General features: G+C 46.7%; 1 protein-coding gene across 7 annotated transcripts in view; it reads left to right on the forward strand.

The window, feature by feature from the left end:
• LOC144792877 (dehydrogenase/reductase SDR family member 4-like) overlaps positions 1–12,236 on the forward strand; it is a 181,279-nt gene that overhangs the window by 29,283 nt on the left and 139,760 nt on the right. For all 7 annotated transcript variants that reach the window (XM_078668080.1, XM_078668081.1, XM_078668079.1 and 4 more), the window contains one exon: positions 2,987–3,166. In XM_078668080.1, the coding sequence (XP_078524206.1) occupies positions 2,991–3,166 (176 nt within the window). In that variant the 5' untranslated portion in view covers positions 2,987–2,990. The remainder of the gene's footprint in view (positions 1–2,986; positions 3,167–12,236) is intronic.

The raw sequence follows: 12,236 nt of genomic DNA on the forward strand, positions 1-12,236 counted from the left end.
ATGATGTTACATGTGGCTCCACTATCTAGTACAAATCTCGTTGTTTGATTTCCATCCTGAAGATCCACTGTCGCTGTCTTCTTTGTGTGATGCTTGTCAATGAGCTGGATGTATTCCGACGTGCGATATTGTGCTGGGACATCCAATATGAGGTATAGTTGTTCTGTGATCTCTCGTACATTAGTGTAATTGGAGTCAGTTGATGGGCTGCGATTGTGTATTTCCATGTGCTGTGCTTGCCTGCTTGACATTGTGTTTAGCATGTCACCATCACTCTTACTTAAATTTCCACCCATGCAGACACTCGCAAAATGGTTTTCTCAGTTGCATTTCCGACATTTGTGTCCCATTACACAGCAAGGGCCAACAGGTGGGTATTCTAGTCCTCAGCGATAACATGTCTGTTCTTGTTTCTGCTTCAGTGACAGTGATGTTTTTTCCTTTCTGCTTGTGTTCACTGCCATGCAATTGGCCTATTCCATCGTCAGCACTTTCTATCCGCTTAGTGGACCTGGCTTCTGTGCATGCCATTGTTAGTATTTTGTCTAATGTGTATGGTTCTTTTAGTATTCTTGTGCGGTACTTCAATCATGTGCAGCCATATTGCTTCCTAATTGTCGAATTTGCCGAATTTGCAGTATGTGGCCAGTTCACGTAACCTGGTCGCAAAATCATCAAGGGACTGATCTGCTCATTGGCATTCAGTGTTAAGTGTGTAGCTTTCGTAGTCTACATTTCTCCCGGGGTCGAAGCTGTCAGTGAGGCATTTTCTCAGGCATTTGTATATTGAGATTGTTTCTGACAGTAAAGTCATGAGCAGGTCTTCAACCTCATCACCAATGAAGTTTATAAATAAGTCTCTGTTTTGTTCATCCGTGTCGTTTTTTAATGTGGTGCACATGTAGCGTACAAACATTCTGATCCACTTTCCCTGCTAGCACCCTTCGTCTGAGAGTCAGAAAGGTCAAAAGGCAGTGGTTGTCGGAAAATCGTGCTTGGAGTTGCGCTGTCATTGTGTTCCTCCGTCATTGCTCTGGTTGACTAGTCACAATGATAGTTTTCTAGTTGATGGGTCACTGGTAGGTCACTGATGCTTTGCAGACCACTTTTTAATTGTTTTGTCCTTAGTGACACGCTATTTTCTGCTTTAATATCAGTGTGCCTGACCTCAAAATGGCCGCCGGTTCTTCCTTGGTTCAGATTGACTCTCATGCCTGACCACAAGAAGACCGCTATGTGTCCGTCTGTTGTTCTACACCTGTTGTCGCAAGATGTCATGTCCCTCCTTGCCCAGCCCGCAAGGACTACACAAGAAGGCTGGTGATTGCACAATGTATTTGTTATTCCTTTCCTCGGCAGGGTGCACGCAGGCACCACCGCCCTCCTAGTGGGGTAAGCAGATAGGGACAACCATTCCCTTCCTTGACCGGAAGTGGTGTCCTGTGTATAGTTCTCTCCCCCTGTGTCCAGTGCAGGGTCCTAGTGCTCACCTCCCCATGCCGTTCGAACAAATTGCCTCCAAGCAATCTTCACCAATACAAGAGCTCTGGGACCAGGCTTGTGAATGAGGGCTGGAGTATGTCAAAGTTATAGGATGAAACATTGGTGTATAAGAAGCAAGGGATGCCTGGGCCTGGCCTCTGGGAGGTACCAGGGTCTTGTTTTGGTGGTTGACATCACCCACTGATGATGAAAATATACTCACCAGTTCAGGAAAGGAAGCTTGAGGATTAATGATTTTTACTATGGGAGACTGTGAAATTGTATGGACTGATAGAGCTTCCAAAGGTAGTTAAACAGCAAAATTACCAGATACCTTTTCATATGATGCTGGCTCTAAGGGGTGGTACAAAAGAGGGTAGTGATGGACGGTGCATCTGAACCAATCAAACACTCACACCCAGTCAACAGATCTGGGTTTAATCCATCACTGTTCTTTAGCCCACTCTGCCACCCCAGTTCAGACATGGCCATATGCAAATCAGTCTGACCCCTTGCCTCATGGGAACAGTCCAGCCCGAACTGCCAAGCCATGCCTTCCCTGGACCGGGAACAAGCTTCCTGGGACCGGTTTCTGGCATTTTGATCGAAAAGATGTTGTGCCAAATTGTAAGCAAAAACAAAATACAATCTGGTGATGAAAAGTCAGCAAACAATTAAGGGCTAGCTAACAAACTCAAAACAAGCGCGGGCACTACGGTTTGTGTAGGCAGTCTACTGCTGGTTTCTACAATGCAAGGTTCTGACGGTGATTTGCGCTTAACTCACTTGACCCGCTTGTAGGTAAACCCAAGTGAGGGCCTAACTGAGGTGCAAGCCGCCCGCCTCTGCACCACCAATGCTCAACCATGCGTCAACACAGATATGGCAGCTGACTGGGTCCTTGCCCCCGCTCTCCTTGCCACACACCTGAGAGACGATCAAGGGGAGCAGGATCGAAAGACCTCAAGCTGCAGTTCAACGCCTGTCATTGGAGACCAGAGTCCACCCTCGGCTTCTCCTCACCGAGGCCGGGATGCGCACAGCCCCTCCTCCTCACTCCTCGGACATGGCTTTTCTTCCTCCTCAGCCTTGCTACATGCCTGTCAAACTTCCCGGCCTTCCGACAGATCTGATAGTCTTGTTAGTTCAGCCAAAAAACCTACATGAGAATTGACTTGTTCATTATTAAGCACTGGCATTTAGGAATGGAAATATATGATTTGGCTCACTCATTTGTTCCTTAGTCCTTTATTAATTTCATTAAAGATTCCTGCCAACTCCCTTATTCCACAAGGGGAGATTAGATGAGCCCACTTGTTTTGCAGGTAAGGTGCCACATAAGTTAATGAAGAGCATTAAACAATGAATATATTTATGTATAATAATCATAACACCTATTACCCATTACTGACGTTTGAATAATGCATGGGATACTGTAGCAAGCTGCAAATGTTCAAATAATGTTAGACAGTCCGAGGTCACATTTTGTATTTTCATTCTACAGGGAGATGTTGTCTGTAGTGAGAGGAAGAAGGCTGTTCGGTTCTTTGATCAAAGCTCATGGAGTTCATGGACAGCCAACAGTAGTGAACCTTCCTTTCACACATAGGCTGAACAGCAGTGCTGTAGACTTGAACACTGCCCATGCTGGCAAGGTGGCTGTCATGACTGCTTCTACGGATGGGTAAGATCACTTTAACATTGTTGGATTCCAAATTTTCAATCAATCAGGAATTTGCATAGCGCGACTACTCACTCAGAGGGTCTCAATGCCTTGTTTGAAGCCGATCCTGCTGGTAGTTGTTGATTGGTTATACAACCAGTCATTATGTCAGTTTTGTGAATTCTTGCATTTTTTTTAATAGCTTGTTGTCCCTCATCGATGATCAGTAGTTGCTCTGCTCACCCCAGGTCCTTGTTCTTGGGCAAGATAGTTTGTCATCTCTGCTGTTACATTCAGTACAATTTGTCTAAGTGAGCACTCTATTGAGAAGGTTTAATGAATAGTACATGGGTGAGGACGGAGAAGAAGAAGAATTTGTTCATTGACACTTTTTTTTAACCTGTGGTTTTATGTTTCTGCACTTTCTCTATGACTTTTATGAATCCTGTTGAGCATTTGCCATGCCTGTGTGCTCATTATCCTCGCAGCTAACTTTGCTGCATTGTACTGTCTAGCAGTCGCGGCTGGTGCAGGTAAGAGTGGTGGGGCAGGTGCTAGGCGAGGGGGGGGGCAGTCGACATATGACGACAAGGGAAAATAAATGTAAAAAAAAAGAAAACTACTTACAATGCACTCGCTGCATCGCAGAGTCGGCGATGCGGTGAGCGCAAAGTTTTTTATTGTATTTTTCCTCGTTGTCTGTCGATCGCCCACCCCCACTCTTGCATGCACTGGCCACCACTGCTGTCTATCATACATGAGTCCCTCTTCCAAGAGCCTTGGCGTTGCACTTCATTTGTCATTGCAGGCACTTTATATCTTATGTACTATAAATTATATATTGCACAGTTTTTAGTCTTGTATGATTGATGAATACTATATTTTATGGATTGCTATATTCGAAATAAACAGTTTGATGATCTTATAAGACACTAAGTGAATAAACTAAAAAGGGGTTGCATTTGAAATGTTTCTCTTATATTGTTCATTACACATCCCCTATACATTTGTCCAGAAGGCTAACTACAGAAAATATTGCCGGCACACACCTTTGTATTTTAGTCTAGTAACCATATCCTATCATTTGCCTGATCAAGCTTTATGCTAGTAGGCCTGATATAAGAGGCCTGAGCTTCAACATCTCATTGAGCAAATGTCTTTTCTTCAGCTGGTTTACTCTTTCAATGATGTGAGAAATGTTATTGCTAAACCTTTTTTGTCATAAAAGCTGTTTGGGCCGCGGATATTAGTGAAGGAAGAATAGTATTTTTCTATTTGCCTGTACCTTTTCATATATTTTACACTCTGGGGCTGATTCACAGAACTAACTTAAGACAAAATCCTAAACTTACTACTTTTGATATTCACAGAAGTTAGCATTTTGTCTTAAGTTTGTCTTAAGACAGACTTAAGACGGACTTAAGTTAGGATTTTGTCTTAAGTCTGTCTTAAGTCTGTCTTGAGACAAACTTAAGACAGTTCTGTGAATCGGGCCCTCTGTAAATAGCAAGGAAAGTGGGTAAGAATTGGCAGAATTCATTCTGTCCTGCTTATCTTTCGAGATTAGAACCACAGACACTTCAGTGCATGTACTGTCAGTTATGCCTAGCTCAATGCAGCCTGGGCAAATACATAGTAGTTTAGATGACTGGATAGACTTACATTTCTAACAGAATAAATTAGGGAAACCATCTGGTCCTCGGGGCAGAAAGCCCATTAAACTTCACGGTTTATTAAATTTATATAGAAGACGTGGGAATGGGGCCGAACTTCACATTTATCTGGCTGTATCCCTGCCCTTGAAGACCCCAACTATCTGTCTGTACCCCTGGGGGTCAGATTAAGGGTTATACCCACAAAATGTCCCCAGTGGGGAGAGAAAGCCCACTCGACAACAGGTTTTTTTATTACTCATAACAAAAAGAATTGGTTGTCCTACCCTGAGATCGGGAAATAACCCAACACTATTACCCCAACAGTGCTTCTGCCCCATTAGCAACAAATTGGGAAATTTATTATCACCATTATTCCCTTTGCTTGTATAGAAAAGCACACTTGATGCTTGGCACAGATTTTGTTTTAAATGCAGTGGGGCAGACTCTTCCTTGCACTCGGCCTCTTCCTGAAAACTACAACAGTCTTTCCCCTCCGCCTCCTTTGACTACCTGTCTTGGCACCACGCTGAACTCCTTTGGAACCTAAACAACCTTTGAGTGCCACCCTCCCCGGAGGCCTGGAACATCCCCATAGCATGTGAGAGGAAATATAAAGACTTTTTGGCATAGTTTTGACATTTGAGTTAGCAGTGACAGAGTTAACCCAACAATTCTGCCTACTCCCATAGGAAGATACAATGGCTGGTGCCCGGGAAGGGGGATGTTGTGCATTACCAGAAATGCCATACCTCACACATCTTCAGTTTTTCTCTCATGGTCTTGTGGGCTTTCTAACCTCCTTGAAATAAACAGGTAGGTGGTAAACACCCCCAATCTGCCTATCCAGTGAGGCTGGATCCCAACCAGATCATCAAGGTAAAAAAGTGAGAAAAGGAATGGAATTTTGTGCTAGAAAATCATCAGGTTGCACCCCCACTCAGCACTAGACAATTTTTCAGCTCCTAAGGCGGGCCAGAATGGGTGGTTTACCCCCTTGTTACCCGCCTATATGTCTAAACTACTAACTAACAGTTCTCACTTTCCTCTAACTTGCCACGATGAACAGCTGCACGATTCAGGCTGTGTATCACCCAGTAATGAGGTAACCTTCTAACCCTGGACATTTCTGAAATATAGAAACCCAGGGGAACTCAGTGTGTTGTGGCTTTTGTGGATTCCAGCATGTTTCCTTACTCGGAATGCCTAGGATCATCAAGTATGGGTCAAGAAGCTCATTTTTCCCATATTAATATAACAGAAAACGAATAAAGTCTTACCTCCTTGTGTTTTGACACTTCTCCTGATTAAAACACAGCTTCTCATGTGCAGGGTAAACCTAATGTAAGCAATAGGAACACACCAAAATAGTAACCATGTGAAGACATAATTGACACCACATTGATTTTACATTGTTCAGGTTTTCACCAATTCCTGATGTGGGAGGTAGGCCATCCCACACAGATACCATACTGCAGAATGTTTGGAAAGCTAGGTGGTAGGAATTACTTGAATCCCCAAAGATTCTGGAACCTGCACCTCACAGAAATGTAAAGAAAATTGGCGATAGTAGGGAAAGCTTGCCATTTGTCATGTTTTGTGGGTAACAAAACATAGTGGAATGCATGCAAGTCACACCATTCTAGACTCCTCTAAATGTGTAAGTTCAGAAATGTCTGTATTTGGTAGGTTTCCCTGGTTGCCAGCCCAGCCAAGGTCCAAAATTGCAGCTACACACAACACCACGACGGGAGAATTTGAAAGGCAAAAACTTGATGATTCCTTATTGTGTTTAGGCATTTTCCTGTCACAGGCAACAGGCCCAGTCACACAATAGGGATACCGTTTTTATCGGGAAATAAATGTGTGTATCCTGGTTGGTAGGACGTTTTGTGGAACCTCACAGATCACAGAACTTTAACACACAGAAAAGTGAGGGAAATGCATTATTTGAGCCAAGGTTTGATGTTTGTGAGGCATTCTGAGTAAGACAACATAGTGAAATCATGCCAGTGACCCCTAGCGAAGACTTTCCGAATTGCTTGGTTTATGGAAACACCTGAGGTTGGAAGGTTTCACTAGGTGCCAACCAAGCTCAACTCTAAATACCAGAGCTATCCACGTTATCAAAATGGAAGGTATTTGAAATACAAAATCTTGATGTTTCCTTGTTGTGTTTTGAGGACTTTCCTGCTGTGTTAGATAGTACCATAAATACAAGCAGATACATTTTTCCTGGGAGAAACGGGGGAATGCTAGTTGGTAGGATTTCCTGGATCCCCACTTCAACTTTCCCTCACAGAAATTGGTGTAAATCTGTGATTTATGCCAACATTTGAAGTTTTGGGGACATTCTGCAATCAAAACAGGTCACACCATTTGGCCTAGCTTTGGTGTCTCATTTTCAGAAATGTCTGTGTTGGACTTTTTCGCTGTGTACAGGTCGAGCCCAGGCCCATATACTGCAATACGTACACCAGAATACCTGAACTTTGTGACATATCCTGGCATGGTGATAGGCCTACCCACACAGGTATGGTACTGTTATTATAAGTAAGGTGCCGAGGTCCGTCCGCCACCCCCGAGGTGGAGGGACTGACCGCAGCGGCAGCGGCGGTCCCTTCCATTATTATTATTATTATTATTATTAAAACTTATATAGCGCACAGCTACCCTGGGGCATCCCGGCGCTATGAACAGTGCGTCAACCGTGGGACCATGAAATAATAATAACGACTCACAGGGGAAACAGATGTGTTTTCAAACCTCTGCGAAAACGCAGGGTACAGGTCTCAGCGCGGAGTTTTAGGGGGAGGGAATTCCAAAGCATTGCTGTATGCACAGAGAATCGCCTCCCACCCGTGCGTGATCTTTTTACTCTTGGGACCTGGAGCAAACACCTCTGGTCAGACCTCAGTGCTCTATTCGCTTTATAAGGCACTACCAAGCTCCCCAAAAGAGGAGGCCCGCCGCCCTGGAGTGTTTTATGGGTGATGGACAGTGCCTTGAACTTTACTCTCTCCCGCACTGGTAGCCAGTGCAGTGCCTTGAGAGCGGGTCTGGCAGATTCAGTTCGAGGGATACCCATGAGGAGTCTGGCCGCCGCGTTTTGCACCTGCTGAAGCTTGTTAAAAGTAGATTCAGGGGCGCCCAGAAACAGACTATTGCTGTAATCAAGGCGAGATGTTATCAAACCCTGAATCAACAGCTTCCTTGATGGAAAAGGAAGAAGCGGAAGAATTTTACGCGCCGCCCGCAGCAGGGCAAAACAAACTCCCGCAGTTCTTTTGGCGTGAATTCTGAGGGAGAGATCTTGCTCCAGCCAGACTCCCAGGCTCTTGATCTCCTCTTTCATGGTTGGAAAGTCACCCATACAGCTTGGCCAACATGATGGTGACAGTTGCGGCGTTTTGTTTCCAAGCAACATGATCTCTGTTTTAGAGCCGTTCAGCTTCAAGGCTGAACTGCTCATCCAGGTGTGGACGTCCGTCAAACATGAATGCAACAAGTCAGGGTTCTCCACCAGTTGAGGAAGGGCGACCACCAGCTGAGTATCATCAGCATAGCTGATGATTTTGATGTTATAAGGGGTCACCACATCCTCCAGGGGGGCCATATAGACATTAAATAATGTCGGGCTCAGGGACGAGCCCTGCGGCACCCCCCACTGGAGAGAAATAGATGGAGACTTGTTGCTTCCTTCCCAGACCTGATAGGAACGATCTTCCAGAAATGAGCAAAGCCATTTCAAGGCGACACCTGCCACACCCACCTTTGACAGCCGTTGGGTCAACACCTGATGGTCAACGGTGTCGAATGCCGCACTCAGATCCAGGAGGATCACTGCCACTGATCCTCCCGAATCTAAGATGCGCCTCGATTCCTCAACGACCGCCAGGAGGGCCGTGTCGGTGCCTTGGCCGGGACGGAAGCCGGTCTGCGAGTCCCGGAGCAGACCATTCGACTCAAGAAAGTTGGACAGTCGATGGTTAGCAAGCTTCTCAGCAATTTTGCTGAGGCCTGGCAACAGAGAAATGGGCCTAAAATTGGCCAGCTCAGCCGTGTCAAGGTTAGATTTTTTTAGAAGAGCCTTGACCACGGCTTTTTTCCAGGTGGGTGGCACCAAACCACGAGAGAAAGAAGCGTTAATCAGGTCCGTAATGGGCCCTACCACCGCGATTGCCGCTTGTTTTAGGATTTTAAAAGGGACTGGGTCCGTGGGGGAACCGCTTTTTATGGAAGCTATAGCTTTTAGTGTTTCACTTTCTGAGACTGGGCCAAACGTATCAAGGGAGAGAGGACACTCTTTTATCCCAATAAGGGGGGGTTCTTCTTGAATCCCATGAGATATAGCGACCTGGGGTAAAGAGTCAAGTATTTTTACAATTTTAATATGAAAAAAATTGGCCAACTCCTTACACCTCTCAGGGTCATGGGTGACTGTTGGCTCAGGAACTTTTAACAGTTCTTGCACCACCTTAAAGGTCTCCCTGGAGGAGTTTGAGGCAAGTTGTATTCGCTCCTCAAAAAATTGTGCTTTTGCCAGGCGGAGGGCTGCTTTATAGGCTCTAATCGCTGTCCAGTAGTCCTTACGCCTGGCAGCATCAAATTTCTTCCTCCAGGCCCTTTCCAGTTTCTTGCATCCTTTCTTAAGCAGGCGGAGCTCAGCCGTGAACCAGGGGGCGGAACCCACTCGTTTCTCCCTCTTCTGTAGGGTTTTCACCGGGATGAAGCCATCAAGCGAGGCATTCAACCATCGGTTGAGGTCAGCATCTCCTTTAATCGGGTCTGCCTCAGATGTAGGTTGTGAATTTGCCAGGACATGGGTCCAGTCACCAATCGGTAGTCTGGACCATATACGGTCCACCACCACCTCTTGAGATGTCGGTTTTGAAGGCAGATTGATTTGCCATTCCATCGACACTAAGGAGTGATCTGACCATGGGAGCGGAAGGGCTGGCCTGGCCCTCAGCCGAGGGATGTTCGAAAAAACCGGATCCAGCAAATGGCCCTTCACGTGGGTGGCTCCTGTGTTGACTAACCGGAGCTCACAAGCAGACAGATCTCCTTTGAGGTCTGCCGCAATCATATCTGCAGTGTCCTCAAAATGCAGATTCAAGTCCCCTAACACAATGAAGGAAGATGTGGATGTTGCCAAGAGTGTTACCGTTTCCATCACAGAGCTTACAAAGTTGCCGACCTTACCCGGGGGTCGGTAGATCAGCAGGCCAGCCAATGTGACCGTTGGTGATATCTGTATAGAAAAGTGGCAACTCTCGCAATCTGCCACCAAACCCCTCCAGACCCTGCAATTAAGGTTATCACGATAGATAATGGCGAGTCCACCCCCTCGTCCCTCAGGTCTATCCAGATGACAGATAAGGTAGCTTGGGGGGAGGGCAAGTACGATATCCACATCAGAACTAGCAGTAATCCATGTTTCCGACAGAAACAAGATGTCTAGTTCATGCTCTTGAATAAGAATATTAATTTCTACGGCATGACACGGAAGTGACCTGCAATTAAGCAGGCCCCATAGCAAGGTGCTTTTGTCTGGGTGAGGATGAAACAATACGTCCAAACCTCGTGGGGATAATACCCGAGCACCCATGTTGCTAACAGGGTAATTTTCAGGGGGAATGATGCGTAGTGCAAGTAGCTCCTCGCGTGAGTAGATGATACGCTGTGGAGGAGAATTTGACATAGTGCCAGGCCCTAAGCCCGTCTGAGCCCGGACGAGCCCAGACGGGCAGGACTCTGGCTGGACTCCGGCGTGAGTCCGGCGACTCCACTGCGCGTCTCCGCTGCGCGTCGACATGGCGAGCTTTAAGTAGGGCGTGGAGTCCGGTCTGCGAAGCTAGTGCGCTGGCCGAATGTCGCCACGAGGAGTCCCTGCCTCACCCAAGATGGCGGTCGCCGTTCTGAAGTGTGTCCAGAGAGCTAAGTGAGTCCGCTCCCAACAGCGGTGCTTATTACCTTTTATGTGGGGGTAAGCGCTATATGTCAGGTCCCACTACACTATTTACACCCTAAAAACGGAACAATATTAAAAAGCGCGAAGCGCTGCCAAAAATAAAGCCTGAAGTTTTAAAAGCGCGAGAGCGCTGACAAATGTACTATGAGCGCGTAAAAATCTTCCTGGAGCGCGGTTCGAGTGCCTTAGTTCAAGGCAGAGCGAGCCTAGAAGCTCACCTTAAGTAGGGCGTGGAGTCCGGTCTGCGAAGCTAGTGCGCTGGCCGAATGTCGCCACGAGGAGTCCCTGCCTCACCCAAGATGGCGGTCGCCGTTCTGAAGTGTGTCCAGAGAGCTAAGTGAGTCCGCTCCCAACAGCGGTGCTTATTACCTTTTATGTGGGGGTAAGCGCTATATGTCAGGTCCCACTACACTATTTACACCCTAAAAACGGAACAATATTAAAAAGCGCGAAGCGCTGCCAAAAATAAAGCCTGAAGTTTTAAAAGCGCGAGAGCGCTGACAAATGTACTATGAGCGCGTAAAAATCTTCCTGGAGCGCGGTTCGAGTGCCTTAGTTCAAGCAAATAGGATGTGACCGCCACCCTGGTGGTCACATCCCATATATTTTACATAGCGGCGGGTGCTGCTTTAAGCAGCACCCGCCGCAATGTAAAATATGCATGTTTACCTTTGGCATGCACAACTTTGCAGGCACCGCGTGGTGCCTCCCACCTTGTGCATGCCAAAGCAGGGGGGTACCATAGGTACCCCCTATGTGCACCCCCACCCCCCAACACCCTGGGGGTTTGCAACGGGCCCCCAAAACCAAAAGACCACATGCTTTTCCACGGAGGAAAAGCCGCTGTGGAAAAGCATGTTTCCGTCTGCATCGTGATATGGCTGGCATTGTCTTGCAGACACCGCCACCATATCTGCGTACAACCACCGTGGATCAGCGGAGGATGGATTTGCCGTCCGCCTCTGATCCCACCACCATCGTAATGTGGCGGGTGGTGTTTTCACAAACCAAGGCGGTGAATCCTCATCCTCCAGGCTGGCGGTGGCTTCCGCCGGCCCGTAGGATGTGGATTCACCGCCATCCTAATCGGCCCCTAAGTGTGGGAATCCATGGGCAAAGGTTTTTTTGGATCTCTACAGACTCTGGAACTTTCCCTCACAGAAGGAAAAGTCTGCATTTGGCCAAAGTTTGATCTTTGCAGGGATTTTTGGGAAAGAAAACCAAGTTTGATTCAGCACAAGTCACATGACTCAATATTAACCTTGGTGCCTAGTTTTCAGATATGTCTGGGTTTGGTAGCTTTCCCTGTAGGCCCGTTGGGGCCCAAATACTGCAGCTACCCACGCCCATAGAATAGATGAATTTCCTTGTTGCCTTTTGAAATATTTCCTGTTAGAAGTTGGATTTGTGGTTGGCACAGGTATGCACCCTGTCCAAGCAGGGATCACAATGCTAGTCAGGGTAA

The sequence above is a fragment of the Lissotriton helveticus genome, chromosome 11 (assembly GCF_964261635.1).
Source record: "Lissotriton helveticus chromosome 11, aLisHel1.1, whole genome shotgun sequence".
NCBI classification, from domain to species: domain Eukaryota; kingdom Metazoa; phylum Chordata; class Amphibia; order Caudata; family Salamandridae; genus Lissotriton; species Lissotriton helveticus.